Raw genomic sequence first — 20480 nt, forward strand, 5'->3', positions numbered from 1 at the left:
ACAATAACTAGGTAAATAATAGACTATAGTTTCTAGTATATATAATTAAGAAGTTACACAATAATAGGTAAATAATAACATAGTTTCTGTATATGTATTAATTAAGATTTATTAACAATAGTTTAACTTACCAGTTTCATTTACCTAGTTGTATGTTTCATCTTCTTGTTAATTAAAAAATTGTATTCATTAACACGTAAACTAATTCAATGGTTACTGATACTAGTAGAAATACCCACCCTCCGGGCAGGTATAACTGCTAGTTCCTGCGGAAGGTTATTAGGCCTGCGACTTTTTCTGGAATTGTCTGACGGTTATACAACATTGTACTCATACTTGACATTCAATAACGTTCACCATCCATGAGAAAAAGGATTTTATTGAAATTTTTCTTTAGAAATAAGCTATCATTATAGCATTACATCACAGAGTAGATTTTATTGAAGTATTTCTTTGTAGACGCAGTTATCAATGAAAGTGTCTTACTTTTCTGTTGCAACACTCATGATATTTTCACTAAAGAAAAAAACATTTTTTTTAAGTTTGTTTTTGATTGTTTTATATTTGAAACTTACTTCTTTTTTGTAATTTTTATTGGTTAAATCTGAAATATATCATTTTTGTTTGTAATTTTTATTGGTTAAATCTGAAATTTACTCCTTTTTTGTAATTTTTATTGGTTAAATTTGAAAGTTATTCCTTTTTGTTTGTAGTTTTTATTGGGTAAATTTGAAACATATCATTTTTGTGGAAGTTTCAATTGTTTTATTTATTGCTCACCTATAAAATACTGCCTAGTTATACAAATATTATCCAGTTATGATTGATGATGATCGGTGCGGTAGTTTTCGAGACCCGAGTTTTGAACGTATACATCGCAAGCTCCATTATAATAACATAACTACGACCTGTAAATTTTTCAAAATCAAAGATGTCGTGGTTAATATTCAACTCATTATTTGTTGTCGTTTTTGTGGTTTTACTTTTCTTCAAATTTGTTTCGCTGTGTTATATAGTAAGTTTACAAATATAAGCAGTGCCTCAGCTGCATTCATAATATACACACACATATATATATATGTATGTATAGACAGTGCATTACATCTAATTATTACTTAGGCATAGAGATAGTCGATATTCTTATGAGCGTGAGATTACACTTAGATTAAGCAAGCATCATTGTAATATCGTTTTCGGAAAGCTTCTTGAAAAGATTTCTGTGGTTGAAAAAGCTATTGCTATCTCCATGTGCTAGTTAAAACGTTTCATCTGTTATGAAAAAAACTGAAAAAGCTTTTACTCCCTGCTAGTTATTCTATTTATCTGCCAACATTTAGGGAAAATATCTAAATACGTATATAATGCGATTTTCGTTATTTTATTATTTTATTAATGTATAGTGCCAAGTTGATGTGTTGCAACAGAAGATAACTAGTTTGGAACTGATTTGTTGCTAAGTTGATGTGTTGCAACAGAAGATAACTAGTTTGGAACTGATTTGTTGCCAAGTTGATGTGTTGCAACAGAAGATAACTAGTTTGGAACTGATTTGTTTATTTGTTGAATTTCGCGCACATTAAAAGTGATAGACAAAAGGGAAGAAGACAGTCAATAGTACCAACGCTTAGGCTGCTCTTTACCAACGAAATGGTGATTGACCATCTAGTTACAACGCTCCCGCTGCCGAAAGAGCGGGCATGTTCGGTGATGGGAGTCGAACTCGCGACCCTCAGATTACGAGTTAGTGTCCTAACTATCAAACCAAGTCTGGCCCCTGGTGAATAAATTGGGTAGTTTATTGGTGTGATACCTTCATTTCGGTTAAATGATTTGGAAATGTAACACTCCAACGGAATAATGAAACATGACACATCTGGAGAGCTCACTTATGAATTTTCCTGTCAACACAAGTTAATAACAGGAAGATACTATCATTATGTTTGTTTGTCCTTAGCGCAAATCTACAAAATAAGCGCTTTTTCCACCACGGGGAATCGAACCCCAGATTTTAGCGTTGTAAGTCCGTGAATTTAGCGCTGACTCACTGGGGAACCTATAGCTGTAAAACTGCGTGAATTCTTCGGTAGTGGGAAGATTAACTTCAGTTTGAAAGACGCCGTTTTTGACTTGTTTAAATAGTGAGATAAACCCGAAATTAGAAGATCCCATGAAGTAACGCAGTAGTTAAATTAATTATACAATGAAATTAAGAAACTATGGTTTTTGTTCTTGTTTTGGCTTTAACTAATAGAAATAAGTTCATTTTATTAACATGTTCACCATGAAAACATCTAGAGTGAAAATGAACATTACATTTAATCGTCACATATATCTGGTCCAAAATGAACTTGTCTTAGTTCTTGAGTGAAAACAACCATTTCATTCAATTACCATCTTTAGTCCAGTATGGATTGTCCCCCAGTGGCACAGCAGTATGTCTGCGGACTTACAACGCTAGAAATCGGGTTTTAATACCTGTGCTGGGCAGAGCACAGATAGCCCTTTGTGTAGCTTTGTGCTTAATTACAAACAAACAAACCAGTAGGGATTTGTTTTCATTATTGAGTGAAAGCAACCATTGCATCGATTTATTCTTTTGTAGTTGAATTATTCTGATAACACGGATCTGCGAAATTAAACTTCGTAAAAGTTGTTCTGGTTTTAAAAATGGATTTTCTATAATTCACTTACGTAGATTTTTTTTCTATCACGTAAGGATTTTTTACAAATCGGAAAGAAAAAACTCTAACTTAGATCAAATTATTATTTCATTTACCACAATGAACATTTTTTATTATTATATTTGTTAACAAAAGTACAAACAAACTGAAGAAAAGCGAAGAGCATTGATGTCAAACAAATATGCACCCTCATTCACCCTGATTTTTTGTGTGTGAAATCTACGTCTTTTAGTCTCAAAATTACGTGTTGTAGTCTTTCTTTAATGTATTTCGTTATGGCGTTTTGTGAAAAACCTGTACATGATGGATAAAAATGGATATCATTTTCGGATTCAGCGTACATGAATTACTGTAGAACATGTAAAAATTTCAAGACAATGAAAACATCACAGGCCTGTGTTCTTTATGACAAACAAACAAACAAAAGTCCTTTCTATGTGCACCACTTTTGTTGATTACTTCCCGAAACTTTCTCCACAAGTGTTAGGCTGTACTGTGCAGTTGTTATTTGTTTCAGCTTTGTTATAACCATTTTATTAATTAGTTGCTTTAATACTGATTTAGCTTAGTTCTTGAGAGAAACATTTATTACCAGTTTGACTTATTTGTACTTTTCCACACTTCAGTTTTTCATGTTTCTGTTTTAATTATATCAATGTATTTTAACGATATTATCAGAAAGTTATCTATTCTTCTAACATGTCCCACTTCTTATAACCTGACTGATGACGAGAGTTTTCATCAAATATCTTGGTGTGTTACAACACACCATAACTGTGGTTGTGAGTAGTTTTCACTTACAAACAAAACAAGCTTTTTGTTTTTCTTGGTGTAAAACGACGTATATAACTCTCTTAATTTATTTGGAGCATGGTAATAACGGCAGGTATAAGGTCATTTCCTCGAACACACCAAATGAATAGTAAGTCACGAAGCAGCATTATTAGCAACGTAAAACCAGTCGTTCCTTCTTTGTGTTTGTTAACTGAATCACGCAGGCGTGTTTCATTTTAGCAGATTGTTCAGTAAAATATTCAGAAGGCCACCCTGCTACACTTTCACATGCCCATGAATATGAAACTTGATAATTAAGCATCTGTTTTATCAGAAAATAACAAGACTTGGATAAACATCTATAAATGATAAAGAACCAAATTTTCTCATTTTGTCCATTCTTTTCGTGACACAGAATTGAATGGGCATATATAAATATATAGTTGCGAATATTACAAGGACACTCTGATAGCAATTATTACAATTCTGTAAAGAGCCTCTACTTAATTATACATTAGTAGTTTCTATTGTAAATCGTGTTGAAGGTTTCGCTGTTTATTAAAGTCTTTTATAAATAAATTAAACATACTAACTATATTCTCAGATTAAAAAACATAGAATTGGTTCTAGGAGAGCTGAGTTAAGAATCAACCTTAAAAAAATAATGGTTTCGTTGTTGTATTCTCCATATATATCAAGCAGTTGTTTCGAAAAATATTCAGATTTCTTTTGCGCAGTATTATCCACATGAAAAGTAAATCAAATACAAATTTTAGGACAGCGGTATGTCTGCGAACTTACAACGCTAGAAACCGGGTTTTGATACCCGTGGTAGGTAGAGCACAGATAGCCCATTGTGTAGCTTTGTGCATAAATTCAAAACAAACAAACAAATTTTAGGGAGTGTGGCTGAATTAGCGAATATTTGAATTTGTTGAATAATATTCCTTAACTAAATGCCCCCAGTGGCACAGCGGTATGTCTGCGGACTTACAACGCTAGAATCCGGGTTTCGATACCCGTGGTGGACAGAGCACAGATAGCCCATTGTGTAGCTTTGTGCTTAATTACAAACAATCAAACCTTAACTAAAATAGTATTTAAAATTTGAACATGTCTATATTATTTAGTGGGTTTTACGCAATATCTAGATTTTGTAAAGTTTATTACTCAAGTGAAGTGTTTTATATCAGTCATGCCATGTTTCGAAGCTGCTTCTCGATCCTTTAATGTCCGTATTAATTTTCGTATTTATTATCTTTGTTGGATTTTGCACAAAGTTAACTGAGGGTTATCTGCACTGGTCGTTCTTCATTTTGAAATGATAGACTAGATGGAAGGTGGCTAGTCAACACCACCCACTACTAACTCCTGTGCTACTCTTTACCAACAAATAGTGAGATTAATGTCACATTATAACGCCCCACAGATGAAAGGGCGAACAAGTTTGGCGATGCATTGGAACTGCAACATCATATTAAATGATATATGGGAACTGCAAGATCTGAAGACGAAAAATAGAAATTAAAAATTACACGAAGTAGAAATAACAGGATACATTTTCAAGAAACTAAAATAGCACAATAATTTCTAATTTTGTCTTAGTAATTTTAAATAAAGTTACATAGGATTTGTTTGTAGTTAAGCACAAAGCCACACAATAGGCTATCTGTGCTGTGTCCACCACGGGTATCGAAACCCTGTTTTTAGTGTTATAAGCATTCAGACTTACTACCGAACCACTAGGGGGCATTGCATAGGAGCGTCATGTAGATGGCTAATGAAGTACTGATGTAGGAAATGCAAATAAACTAAATTTTATCACTATTACTTAACTATAAGTGATTCGAGGATAGGTAATTTGTTTGTTTGGCTGTTGTTATTAAAAGAAGTAGTTTTGGTTTGTTTCGATTATTCGCGCAAAGCTACACAAGGGTTAGCCGTACCCAAATTTGAACTGATAATCTAAATTCAGCACCCATCACCAACTCTTCTATCATTCTAATCAAACTGTACGATTTAACAGTCACAGGTATAGATCACCAAAGTACGGAAGATGTTATTTTTTGTAAGCCTAGATCATAGGAGAATTTTGTATCGATGTTTCTAAACAAAAAATATCGTGTTTGCAATCCACAGTTGTGTATGTTTCTCTATGTCACCGATAGGGGCGCTTATGAATTTATATGCTAATGTTTCTTAAACCGTTAAGCGGTTAAAGATAATAGTTTATTCTTCTTGGATATTTTTGTACAGGCTTGTCTTATATCAGAGATGACACTGAAAACCTAAAGGTAATTGCAAGTGAACGGATAGAAGCTCATCGTCATGGAAACGCTGATTATGCTCCAACTGAATTTGAAGACAAAGCCAAGGAAAAGGTAAAAGTTTCTTTTGTTTCATCTGAGAAAGTGGTATGTTTCTTGAAAAGTTGCGTTACCATGGCACTGTTTTCTAAACAGCCATTTTGGTGACGCTAAGTCACGCCCTCCCTGTAAAATCCAGGAAAGTGCGAAAGTTCTTTGCTTTTTATTTTTTACAAATACTTTTTGTTGTTTTCTTTCTGTTATATTTGTGTCGAGGTAAAATTTAATGATATTGTCGGGTTTTGCTCTAGTTTCCTATTCAAACTGCTTTAAATCGAGTTTAAAAAAAAAGCATCTTTAAGCAGCAACATTCTTTAAACAGCAACTACCGGTCAAGGAAGCAAATAATATAATTAAAACTTGATTAACGGAAGAATAAAAAAAACAATTTAATAATGTAAAATAGATCTAAAAAACAATCTAATAATGTAAAGTAGGCCTAAAAACAATTTAATAATGTAAAGTAGGCCTAAAAAACAATTTAATAATGTAAAGTAGGTCTATAAACAATTTAATAATATAAAGTAGATCTAAAAAACAATTCAATAATTCAAAGTAGGTCTAGAAAAAAATTTAATAATGTAAAGTAGGTTTATAAACAATTTATTAATGTAAATTAGGTCTAAGCTAGGAAATAGCTTTGTCAATGGATATAGATTTTATATAATCGCAACCTCGTGACATAATTTTAATCTCTATTTTATACAATTATTGAGTTATGTACAATAACAGCTGAGCATGGAACACTTTTAGAAACGTCTTGTTCTTGACGTCATTAGCATCTGTTGTTGTTGTTTTTTTCTTCCCATTCACAGCGTTTTCTATACACTAATGTATTTCTTAGTATCTGAATCAAAATAAGCTACTTGGATTTTAATTAACTGTGACTTTATTTTAGGAAATCCAATATGACTACCAGTTTTGGTTTCCCGTACTTTCCCGTATAAGAAGATCAACAGGACGGTTCGAACAACTCTATGAGACTTTAGTAGGACTAGGGCTGAACAAGATGTGTAAATATCTTCGTTCAGCTCAGCTAGATGACGTATTATCGTCCACAGGTAAGCCATCAAGTTCACACTAGTTTTCCCCATAAGAATTGTCTGTAATAGCTACATTGCACATATCACGTACAAAACTAGCCATGACCGTGTCACCAGATTCATGACCCTGGCCAAATAAAAAGTTGCACCTATCTAACAAACTGACGATCTTTGGTACAACTGAAAAACCGAGAACAAGCTACAGTGTCCTTTGTTAAATACTGTACTTTAAAATAGATTGTATCAGTTCGTTTTGTTGTTAGTGAGTGAGTGAGTCCTTGGGTCCTGCTCTGTCACTAAACACATAAAGGACTCATTGATTTTTCTTGTTAAAAACATTCTCTAGATATCAGATTTTTCAGAAAAACGTTTAACTTTAAACATGGAAGGTGCTTTTTTCCATAGTTTTTTAATGTTGTTAGTTTGCTAACTTGTTATTTTCATTCTTGGATCTTCTTGATTTATCTATATTGTTACATGATACTGATTGCTTCACAGCCATTTATTCATTGAACCCAATTGTTTTACCGTACGTGGAAGCTCGCTCATCCGTTCTCTATTCCTCAGGAACTTTTACCATATTCGCCCCAAATGACGAAGCATTTGCTCTGGTCCCGGGTGGAGTTCTAGAACAGATCACCAAGAATCCCGAAAAGCTAAGGGAGTTCCTTCTTTATCACATTATACCAGGTGCACTGCAGTCGTCATCAATTCAGAATGAAATAGTGCAAGATAGTTTGCAAGGAACACCCATTAGATTCAACGTCTACGGAGAGGTAACTAACACTTGCGAATTTGAAACTATGCACCTTTCTCTTATGAGCCATACAATGAGATTAACAAAGTATTAACACGATGTAGTATGAAAAACAATACATTAACACGATGTAGAGAGATTGACAAAATATTAACATGATTTAGTGAAATTAACAAAATATTAACGTAATTTAATGAGATTAACACAATATGAACACGATGTAGTGAGATTAACAAAACATTAACGCGATGTAGTGAGATTAACAAAATATTAACACGATCTTGTGAGATTAACAAAATATTAACACTATTTAGTGAGATTAAAACAAAATTTTAACGTAATTTAGTGAGATTAACCCAATATTAACACGATTTAGTGAGATTAACACAATATTAACACGATGTAGTGAGATTAACAAAATATTAACACGATGTAGTGAGATTAACAAAATATTAAAACGATCTAGTGAGATTAACAAAATACTGTACTTTAAAATAGATTGTATCAGTTCGTTTTGTTGTTAGTGAGTGAGTTCTTGGGGCCTGCTCAGATTGCAAGTCGAGCACCCTAACCACCTGGCCATGCTGGACCTTATTAATAGGAGGTAGTAAGGTTAAAACTATTAACACGACTTAAGTTTATAATTCAGAATTAGTTCAAGTTAAATCTTTATAACAGTCTTCATTAATTTTTTGTTGTTGTTGTTTAAACATACATGGCCGATCAATTTCTAGAATCTTCTGTAACATAATAGTTTCTTTTTATCTTTATTACATTATTAAATAAGTTTATATACACTGTAAATAAGTTTCAGCAAAATATAAATTCACTTCTTGTGATTATATAACTAGAATAGGTGTATTGACATTTTTAGTGTAAATTCAATTAATTGTTTTTTATTTGTCTGATTGCTACACGTCTGTTGTAAAGGTGTCGTTGTTTAAACTACTCTCTATTTGCAGTAATTATCTTCAATCATAGTTGTACTTGACTTTCTTAATTGGAGATAATTACAAACAGTAATAAAACTATGAATATATATATATATATACCTATTTCATATAAACTTTTCTTTTACTCTTACATAACCAGGTGGGTAGGGCGCTAGACTCGCATCTGAGGGTTGCGAGTTCGAATCCCCGTCCCAAAAAACATGCTCATCCTTTCAGGCGTGGAGGCGTTATAATGTTACAGTCAATCCCATTATTCGTTGGTAAAAGAGTAGCCCAAGAGTTGGCGCTAGGTGGTGATGACTAGCTGCCTTCCCTCTAGTCTTTCATTGATAAATTAGGGACGACTAGCGCAGATAGCCCTCGTGTAGGTTTGCCCGAGATTCAAATAAAACTTTCGCTTTTAATTCAGTTTTATTTGTGATCTTAATAACAATCAGCTCTTGCAAATATAATAAAAAAAAGTCTGTTTTTCTACGTTAGCACTGATGTTAGGCCGTTTTATATTATCCATTTCAAGTACTAATAATGTCATTTCTTATGTAACTCCTAACAGTTTGTAATTCGTACAACATTATATACACAGGGTGTCCGAAAAATCGAGAACCATAGGCACTTCAATGAATTTTACAGTATGTGTTCCACATGTTGTCCTTGTAATTCGGAACAAATTTGAAAATGGTATTTCTGTTCTCTTTGAACACTGTGAAGCATTTTCGGGTCATTGTCAATGGTCCGACACTCGTCACGAATTCAGTGTTTCAGATGTTCGGTGTCTCTAACATTCTCTTTGTACACACGTACTTGAGCAGTCCCCAGAAAAAGAAATCCATGGGAGTCGAGCCCGAAGATCTTGGGGCCCATTCCTGTAGAGCATGTCTGCCAATCGGATGTCCCGGGAAGATGTCATTCAACCAAAGTCGGACTTCCAAGCTGCAAATCACCTATGGTTCCAGACTTTTCGGACACCCTGTAGATAAAGTTTATTACAAATTCATTAGTTATGTTTTTGTTGTTTTGGAATAAAAAGGGAGTTTAGGTATGATCACCAAAATGCTTACTACTTCTCTACAATATTCTATGTTTTGTTTATAGAAAAAAAACTAAAATCTAGATTCTATTTTTATGATTTTTATCTCAAGAAATAAAGATGTTAATATTCCTTTTTAACAATTATATTAACCAACTTTAGGATTATTATGTTAAATATTAGAACAAAAAAAAACAGTTGTTAGAACGAGAGAATGTAATAAACGCAGTTCAGTCTATACCTAATTGAAGTAACATAAGCTGTACGACAGTTTATACGATATCTGATCTTGATCCAATTAAAAAATAGAGAAGGATCATGAGAACATTTTATTGACTTAAAATAAGAGAGTAACTCGGGCTTCAGCCTGATAAACTTGACAACTAGGCCTAGTTTTTGTATAGTCATTGTTTATAATTGAATGATTCAATCGTAGCAAGTTTATCATAATTGTTTGCATAACAAATATAATGTAAACATTCAGAGTTTGATAAATCAATATTTGTGTTGGCTATCTAAATACTAACCACGTAAAAAAGTAGCTGTGAAATAAGTGATATGGCTAAAAATTATTATTGAAACCGAGTGCGGATAACTGTAGGGATAGATACTATAACAATAACACAACAATGCTGTTTAATATTGTAAAACGAAATACATTTTCGTCATAATTGTCAATCGCAGGAGATTAATACATTTTGGGTTACTTATTCAGCGCGATACCAAGATAATGAAAGAGTTGTTTAATATTTCGTAAAAACTTACTAAATGCAGATGACGGAGAAAAGCATACGAACGCAATAAAATCTATACCATAACAGTCCATATCCTCAGCTTTGATCTATATTAGCCAGCTTTTATCTCTCTAGATCTGCCGTTAGAAAGAAGCGCCACCCAGTGGTGCTTTATATAGTTTTAAGTAAGAGATTTGTCTGTTTTTTTTGTTTGTTGTTGTTTTGTGTGTGTGTGTGTGTGTGCAAACGCCTTCCTTTATACAATAGCATTGCTATATACATATTTACACATAATGTTTGTGGTCATTCAGCTTTCTAACATGTTCGAGCTCTCATAAAGTATTTAATTTACTATCATATGAATTCGCATTACGTGGGCGTATTTAATAAAAATTACTCCACAATAGCCTCCTAACCTACAGAGTTTTGATTGGTAGAAATCCGCACTGTTATAAAGTTGCTGGAAAACTGGACGGCTACAGAGACTCTTTTTTATAAAAACTAATCAAACATTTCATCCTGTAAAGCATTTTATCACACTGCAAAATTATATTGTTCTGGACAAAATAGTGACCTACTTTAACGAGCCCTACTTTCTCTCACCCGCTTGGCTCTCGTCCAAAACGTGAACGATCGAGATGTGAAGTCCTGTAGATTGATAGCGCTGTTAAGTGATTTCTTTTTCCAGGTTAACACATTTAGCTGAGCTGAATATGTATGCTTTTCCCATGATAAGAACGTTGCATCGTTCGTTATTGATTTGATGGTACTTATACTCGTCAGCCTCATAACTTCCCCATTATTCCACAATAGCTCAACACACAAACACAATCACAGCGGTACTCTGCCGACTTACAACGCTAGAAACCAGGTTTCGATACCCGTGGGGGCAGAGCACAGATTGCTCATTTTGTAGCTTCATGCACAAATACGAACAAACAAATATACAGTACAATTTGAGTGATTTTAAGGTGCCCAATACCTACAGAAACCACCTTTCTTAATATATACCATTGTAGTTTGCGACATTCCCTTATAAATACTCTTATAGTGTGCGACCTTCTTTTATAAGTACAACTGTGATTTGCGACTTTCCTTTATAGATACTCTTGTGGATTGAAATTTTCCATTATAAATATCCTTGTGGTTTGCAATTTTCCTTATAAATATCCTTGTGGTTTGCGATTTTCTTTTATACATACCATTGTGACTTGCGATTATCCTTTATAAATACCAATAGGTTTTGTGACCTTATGTTATAAATACCCTTTTGGTTTGCGACATTCCCTTATAAGCATCCTTGTGGCTTACAAACTTTCTTTTGTAAATACTCGTAAGGTTTGCAACTTTCTTTTATAAATTTATAAATACCCTTGTGGGTTGCAACCTCCGTTATAAATACCCTTGTGGTTTGTAAGTTTTCTTAATAAGTATCCTTATAGTTTGCGACTTTCCCTTCTAAAAATAAAAACTGTGGTTAGCGACTTTTCCTTCTAAAAAAAACACTTGTGGTTTGCGACTTTCCTTTATAAATTTCCTTGTGACTTATTACCTTCCTTTATAAATATCCTTGTAGTTTGCAGCTTTCCTTTATGAGTATCGTTGTGGTTTGCAATGTTTATTTATCTTCTGGCTTGCTATCTTCAGTTATAAATGCACTTATGACTTAGGACCTTTCTTTATAAATACCATCGTGGTTTGCGACTTTCCTTCATAACTACCCTTGGAGCTTGACAATTCCTTTTCTAAATACTCTTGTGGTTTACAGCTTTCTTTTCTAAATACCCTTGTGGTTAGCGACCTTCCTTTATTGTGGTTTGCGAAGTTTCTTTACAAATACTGTTGTGGCTTTTGACCTTCTTATAAGTACCCATGTGACTTGTGACTTTCCTTTATAAATAATCTAGCTGTTTGAGGCTTTCCGTTATGAATAACCTTGTAGTTTGAGACCTTCCTTTATATATACCACTGTGGGTTGAAACTTTTCTTCATAAATACCTTTGTGGCTTTAGACTTTCCTTGATACATACCCTTGTAGTTTGAAACGTTCCTTTATAAACATCTTTGTCGGCTTAAACTTTTCTTTATAAGTACCACTGTGGTTTGCGATATTCATTTCGCACTTAAGTTTATTGTAGAAATGATAGAATAAAGAGAAAAATATAATATTAACCGTTTAAAAGTACATAATTTCCTGTTAAAATAAAAACCTTCAGTATTTGGAATATTGAAAAACAGAATTTTCTGTGCATGGTCAATGCATTAATTTTCTATCCCCGTGAAAATCGATTATTGATTCTGTAGATAAAATTAGTTTAAGACATTTTCGTCGTGCTCGTTGTTTGTCAAGTATCTTATTTTTATAACATGTACTTTTAGATATCATTATATTTAACTTTGAGGAGAAAAGTAAGTATATGTTTTCAAAGAAACAATGGAGTTGTGGAAAAAGGAAATTACAATGTAAATTTGACAGTAAAATAAACAATCATATGTTATTCTTATGGCGTGTACAAGACGCTGAAGAAAGTTTATAATTATACTTCTCAAAAGAAATTAGAATTAGGCCTAGCATATTATTAAACACTACAATCTTTATCCAGTCCGTTAGGGATTTTTCACGAATTGTAAGAGTGTATAATAATAGTATTTCAGCCACTCTATATTTGCCATATATATATATTGTTGACGGCGCATTTTGCTCAATCCAGAGGTCTTTAGGCTGGGACACAACAAACATAGAAGTGGCGGGAACCCTATTTATTTAATTTATGTACTGTCCAAAGGGACTAGGTAAATAATAAAGCGCTTTAAATGTAATAGGCCTAATTCTAATGTTTGATGACAATAATAATTATAATCACAATTTCTTGTTACAGCACAAACCGGAAACGTTAAACAACGTTCACTATTCATCTAATGATTAAAAAATCAATGTAGAGAAAATAAAGTAGAATTACAATCAAGATAAGAGTTTCTTTTTATCTATTTGGTTAAGAAATTATACACTGTTTGTGGTTATGTGAGACCATATCCTAATATAAATCGTTTCATCAGAAATTAGTTCAGCATTTGAAATTGTGTATATTTTGTAATATAAAAACCAGCTGTCGACAAACATGCCACATGACTGTAGTTTAAACATTTTTAAAACATGTTTTACACTTAAATTAAATTGTAATTAATTTTAACTAAACATGAATTTAAATTCGTAATGAAATGTGTCTTTATTAAACATTAATTTAATGAATTTCAAGGGCAACCAAATGTGTCTTTATTAAATACGAATTTAAATTCGTAATCAAATATTTTTTTTATATCAAACATGAATTTAAATGGGAAATAAAATGTGTTTAACTAAAAATGAACTTAATGGGTAATCAAACATGTTTTATTAAACATTGATTTAATGGGCAATCGAATGTGTTTTTACTAAACAGTAATTTAAATGTGTAACCGAATTTGTTTTTACCAAATATTGATTTGAATGGGCTATAAGATGTGTTTTTAATATACGTGAATTTAATGGAATCAGATGCATTTTTAGTAAATAGGAATTTAAATGAATAATCAAATGTATTTTTGATAATGTAGAATTTAACGAGCAATTTAATGTGTTTTTTGCTGAATATTGATTTAAAAGGCCAATTGAATGTGCTGAATTAACAACAAAACAACATATCGTACATCAATCCCTTTTAGATTGTATGCAAATTCATTATGTGCAATAAAAAGATACTGTAATGTTAATAATACTTTTGCCAATCATGAACGTAAGTACAGTAAGAAATAATACATACTTTAAACAAAAGTGAAAAAGTAAGCAAAAAATCGTGTGCATTACTTCTCAAAATGAATAATATTTAAAACAAAAGTTATCAAACATAGGTATATATATATATATCTAGCTTAGGCTGATGTTTGACCTGCACGTGTAAGCCATGCATTATTCACCCATCTTTTTGTTATTTTATTATTCGTGAATGCTATTTTTGTTTGCTTGTTATCTATTAAAACAACCATAATTTTTATGTGTTATAACATCACATTATTCGTGATCTTGCATGAGGAACTGATTTTGACTTTCTGGCCTTTTACTGTTAGATGATAACTGTTAATGGCGCAAAAGTTGTGAATCCTGATGGGCGGTTTGAGAACAATGCCGTGTATGCCATCGACCGAGTGCTTTATCCTGTTCCATCCATGGATCTGGTTGGACAAACCAAGTGGACTCAGAACCAACTCTACCGCCTCCTGGAAGTTGCTGGCGTTGACAAGGAGCTGACAGGTATGTTCAACTGTACAGTTTATATAGTCTGTCGTTATCGTCACGTGATCCAGACAGACAAAATTTTAAAACAAAATTGAAAAAAATATATAAATTGCTTGTTTATTGAAAAATGACTACTGATAAAATACGTTTTAACGTTAGATAAGTAAGTTATCAGCAACCTGTTGACTTGTAACCTTTTGCTCATGTTTCCTCTCGATTATAGAACGCATGCGCGACTTTACCCTTTTTAACCCTTAAGATGACAATAGCGCGTATGTGAGTAACGAACTATACATCTAAACCAGGCAAACTACTTACAGTTCACCACTATATGAGGCCTACTTTAATTTATTTGCTTTGTTCTTCTGGGCAGCACTAATGAGCTGTGAAGTCGGCAAAAACTAGTCCGTTGCAGTGAAAATAGTGAAGCGTTGAATATATTAAGCCTCTACTTCGTTTTTTTTTTCCACTGAAACTCACATTTTGGTGAAGAAAATAAATTGACAAATAAACATATGTTACTAACGTTTTATTAATATTATTGCATACATGAAAATTCATGTTATATCTTAGTTATTTTGAGGTATGTTTTTTATTCAAACTTCAGACGGTACCTACACTGTATTTGCGCCATCAGACGAGGCCTTCCAAAGTCTTCCTCAACGTGTTCTTGAAATGCTGACGTCAAACGTTACGTTACTGAAACGTGAGTATTTCTAAATACTTACTATAAAATCGTCTGTTTGTTTCGCCACATCTACCTGGAGTTCTAAAATCAATCTTTTTTTTATAAAAAAAAAGTTATTTAATGGTTATATGAAGAATAACACTAATATACATATATATATATATATCAAAATAAATCGAACTCCCACACACACCCCAGTAAATGACGGACGTGTCACAACCAAATCAGACACACACAAAAACGTTAAACACGTTATTGGACAAAGCAGTGTTTTTAAGAACTTTAATCATCAGAAATTTCACTCACGGTTTTCATTAAAATATTAATAACTGTACGTCTACACTTATTCTGTAATTCACTATAAACGTTGGAGTTTTGGATTGCCTAAAATTTTCGTAATATTATCTTTAATTTCAATAAGATATATATTTTAATGTGTGATTCTCGGTTATAAAATCAATGACATACGTTGGATTAAATCCATAAAATAAGAACAAACAGGTGTATGTTGATCCCCATTATTACAACCTAGTAATAACGTAAAAACTTGCACGCAAAATGTATGACGTAAGTTTAATAAAGTAAAATGACAATGGTATTTTAGAATTGTGTAGCTAAAGCCAACTGACTTGTTTTTAGCCGGTCCACGTGACACAACTTGAATTAATGAAAGGATATGTGCCCTCCTTATTCACAAAGCATTCACTTTTCTGCAAGTTTTATTGTAAACAGTATAATTAGTTAAGCAAGAAATTTAAATATTTAGTTTAAATAAACCTGTTGTTTGTTAAGATAGTACAATAATAACGAGAAACAAAATTGGTCTCAGTAATGTCTGTCACGTTTTTAAACCTCGTTTCATATATATCTTAAAATCAGACAAAACTTACCGTGGACAATGGTATTACAGAAATATTACTTGGAATAACAGAACTGGTTTTTATATAAGGTCCAGTTTTGGCACCTTTCTGAGATAAGCTTGTGTCATTCTATATTAAACTTTTAGGTTTAATTATTGACTCGTATCACAGTGTTACATATTGGACTTTCACCTAAATTATTTAGGGACAAACAGATGACCCAAAGATTTGCTAAGACATTTAATCTTAATTATTGTATTGAGAAAAATATGCATAAATTTATACTTTAAGAAACAATAGAATATTCTACATCCAACAAAATATTTGTTAACAAATTTTCACATATTTTTGGATAACAAAACAAGCGATTTACCTGTAAAAAAAAACACGATTTCAATTTGGATCTATTTTCAGCTTCATTGTGATTACGAGAGGTTATTTCCGTTTACGTTATTTATACTACTTCCAAGAACGGGTATCACAAAATAAACTTTAAAGACGATAAAACTAGAAATTAAACTTTCTGTACGATGTTTGCTTTAAATAGATAAGTTACTTCATTCACAATGGTATTATATAGCGAACTGTTTACAAAACATCATAGTTGTTTTAAGAAAGATCGGGACAGTCTTGAGTTTCAATTACTGATATATGTATGTATGTATATATATATGTGTGTGTGTTAATCGTTTTGATGCCCATTCATAAGTACTGCAATGCTGATATATATATATATATACTAAACACTACAGTGATGGTATAGTCAGTTTGTGAGAGTCTGCTAGACACAGTCAGATGTTGAGAGCAAAGTCATCAAACTTCTAATTGCAAGAATACAAACTATTTATTGCAAAAGATATGATATCAAGATCATTTAACTTTTATTTTTCTTTGATAGAGGTTCTTCTGAACCACGTGCTTAAAGGAACGTATTACAGCGTGGCGTTGAATGATGGTCTGACGTTGATATCGATAGGAGGCGCTCCATTAACTTTCCAAGATCGCAGAGGTAGGGATCGAACAGAATTTCACTGCTTAAATAATATAAACTAATTTCATCAAGGGTCTCTCAAAGTGTCGTTGAAGTGAATTTAATCACAATTTTCAGTTTCTTAAAGGCATTTCAATGAGTGTGAACTTAGGGAAATCACAGGGCGTTAAAGCTTTTACCAGGCAGGTGGTAGCACTACCTATGTAGGGATGGCTCGGATTGTTCATCGAAATGGTATTTTAAATATCTACTCAATAGGTCATCAGAACTTTACAATACTGCGCAGTGTTTCCTTTTATAACAATATCTATGTAATTATTGAGTCACAAGTTCTGGGAATGGCTGTAAGTATCATAACAAAAAAGTTTGAATTTCTTGTTCTTCTTTCTTCTGCTTGTTTTTTATTACATGATAACTGAAAAACCAAAACAATGGTGTCAACCAATTTCCCTGAGGTGGCATAGTTTTAAACGGAGTATCCGTTTTTATAAGTATTATTAATAACTAGTAGTAATTTAAAAAATCATAATTCTAGTGTTAACGATGTTATGATCACTCCTTGAGGTTAGCTTACTTACAGAAATTTGGTATTCCTTTAAAAAGCTTAAGTACAAGGTGAAACAGAAAATACTAGCCAATAATAGATAAACAGCAAATACTGCAGTTGGAACCTTATTGTATTTAGAATTTGGTTATAAATACAATCTTCCTATGTCTATTGAATTTGCATAAAAAAAACAAATAAACAAGTAAAGAAAACTTTTCGAAAAGGGAAGTAAATGTAGGGATGGCTAATATCAATCCTTCAAACACAGTGCAAACAAAATAGTAGGGATAGCATTTGTATCATACACACACATAATAGCACAGGAAAGAATTAACATATTGCAATATACATAACAATTCAATCACAAGTGAGTTTAATTTATCATATTTTTGTGTGTTAACATTTTACTACACTATGTGCCTGTGATATTATGTAGGGATGATGCAAATGTCATCCCTACCATCTTGCTTTCATTGTTTTTGAATTATTGATATTAGTCATCTCTACATTTACTTACTTTTTGAAAAGTTTTATATTTACTTAAAATCAATTCTGTCCATAATTAACTAATTCAGTTTAAATATACACCTTTGAGTCACTTTAATCTGTTGAAAGACAAAAACGGAAGTATTTCCAAGGGTGGTTACACTACATCTTTGAGTGACATTAGTCTGTTAAAAGACAAAACGGAAATATTTTGAAGGGTGGTTACATTATACGTTTAAGTCACGTTAGTCTGTTAAAAGACAAAAACGGAAGTATTTCTAAGGGTGGTTACACTACATCTTTGAGTCACGTTAGTCATTTAAAAGACAAAACCGAAGTATTTCCAAGGGTGGTTACATTACATCTTTAAGTCACGTTAGTGTGTTAAAAGACAAAAACGGAAGTATTTCAAAGGTTGATTACATTACATCTTTGAGCCACGTTAGCCTGTTGAGAAATAAAAACGGAAGAATTTTCAAGGATAATGCCATTCATCAGTTAAGATTCTGAGAGCTCGTCTGTTGAAATCATATAACTTTTGTTTGGAATTTCATATGAGTTCAAACAATATTTCTGTTGACAGGACTTATGCTGGTGAATAGTATTCCGATCGTTGAACCAGATTTTGCAGTGTTAAACGGCGTTATCCATATTATCAACCGCGTGTTACTGCCCAGCGAAGTTTTAAAAGACTGTCAGTGTCTCCCTCATGAAGTCCAGAGTCCTCCATCTGGTGAAGATGTTTCACAAGGACACCCGCAGAGTCCGCCGATCCAAGAAATTCCTCCTTTTGGAAGTACCCCTAGAGTACCACCTTCTGATAAGATACAAACATCAATTCTCCAGCAAGGTGATCCAGTACCTTCTTTACCAAGACTGGAAACCGTTGAAGGGTCTCCTTCTCCAGCAAGAAATGAAATCCTTGAAGTAATCAAGATGCCTGGTCTTAATGTCCAAGGTCAACCAATTAGTTTGAACATATTTTACGAGCTGCTTCAGACTTCAGATCTAGTTGAACTGTTAAGCCAAAAAGGTACGAGACTTTTAATTTAGATTTAATTTTTGTAAACGTTTTAATGAATTATAAAACTGATTCTGGCGCAAATTATTTAGAAAAATTCAATAATACCATTTCGAGATATTTGGATGCTTTTTTCTTTTTTAGAACATTTAATGTATATTATGAATTTCTATTGGTAGGTCCTTTTACTGTGCTCGTTCCAACTGACGATGCCTTTGCTAACCTTCCTGATGGAGTTTTGGAGGAACTCAGGAATAACCCACAGTTACTGCACCGTGTACTTCTAACCCATATTATAGGCCTTTCGTACGACCCACAAACCCTTCACAACAACATGGTTATAGAAACTAATAATGGTCTTCGGTTGTTTATCAATATCCTCAACAATGGAAAGGTATTTATTTTAAACAGAGACAAATTTCTAGTGTATTTTGTACATTATATATATTGCTAGCAAAACTAGAATGTTTTATCTACCTTTTTCACATTGATTGATTTTTTTTCTGGTGGGGGGGGAGGTGTACGGAGGGAAGAATAAGTTTTCACTGAGCGAGTTAAATGAGCGTTGTATTTGGTTATTTAAAGCACATGTACAGTAATAGAATTGCAGTAAATCCAGTAGTTGCATAGGGAAGCAAACTAACCAGTCCAAAACTCCGATGGATTGTTTAAAGATGTCTAACTAATAGGTTGCAGTAATCATAACGTTGTTTAACTATCAATTAACCCACTTCTTAGTAGACCGAATGTGACATTCGAAGAACATTAACTGCTGTGTAAAACACGTGCGCTAGTTTGCATATTCTATAAACTTTCTGTCATACATGACTACCTGTAAGTTCACATTCTGGCTGACAACTCATCGCTCTAAAGATTATATAAATCTTTATAGAAACAACCTACATTGAGCCGCTAAAGCGTAGAAGTAGGTTATATTTACTCACTACATTGTTTTCCGTTTGCCCAGAACCTCAACTTTAAACCATTAAGATATAAAATAATCACAAAATGAAAGTTTTTCGTGTATAGTTTTACGTATGGTCGTCATTGTCGGGTTTCGATTCTAGATTATAAAGTGAGGACTTCTATTTTCTGAAGAAATAAATAATAAAAATTACGAGATTTGTTAATTTTTTTTTGTACTGAGTTGCGTATACAAGTTTTTTTTCCCTCGCAAAAAACACTAAGGATTTAGCTTACCAATTCAGTAGAGCTCCACCATACTTTTACGTGAAAATGCACAATATAGAATAACATGTGCTTGTTTGTTTTTTGAATT

General features: G+C 32.7%; 1 protein-coding gene across 1 annotated transcript in view; it reads left to right on the top strand.

Moving 5' to 3' along the window:
* The window catches only part of LOC106460541, a 31937-nt gene that overhangs the window by 1211 nt on the left and 10246 nt on the right, over nucleotides 1-20480 (top strand). The window contains exons 2-9 of the mRNA XM_013920258.2: nucleotides 5712-5836; nucleotides 6720-6882; nucleotides 7432-7640; nucleotides 14440-14623; nucleotides 15216-15314; nucleotides 17055-17165; nucleotides 18764-19213; nucleotides 19381-19595. Coding sequence (XP_013775712.1) covers nucleotides 5712-5836; nucleotides 6720-6882; nucleotides 7432-7640; nucleotides 14440-14623; nucleotides 15216-15314; nucleotides 17055-17165; nucleotides 18764-19213; nucleotides 19381-19595 — 1556 coding nt within the window. The remainder of the gene's footprint in view (nucleotides 1-5711; nucleotides 5837-6719; nucleotides 6883-7431; nucleotides 7641-14439; nucleotides 14624-15215; nucleotides 15315-17054; nucleotides 17166-18763; nucleotides 19214-19380; nucleotides 19596-20480) is intronic.

The sequence above is a fragment of the Limulus polyphemus genome, unplaced genomic scaffold, assembly GCF_000517525.1.
Source record: "Limulus polyphemus unplaced genomic scaffold, Limulus_polyphemus-2.1.2 Scaffold792, whole genome shotgun sequence".
Taxonomy (NCBI): domain Eukaryota; kingdom Metazoa; phylum Arthropoda; class Merostomata; order Xiphosura; family Limulidae; genus Limulus; species Limulus polyphemus.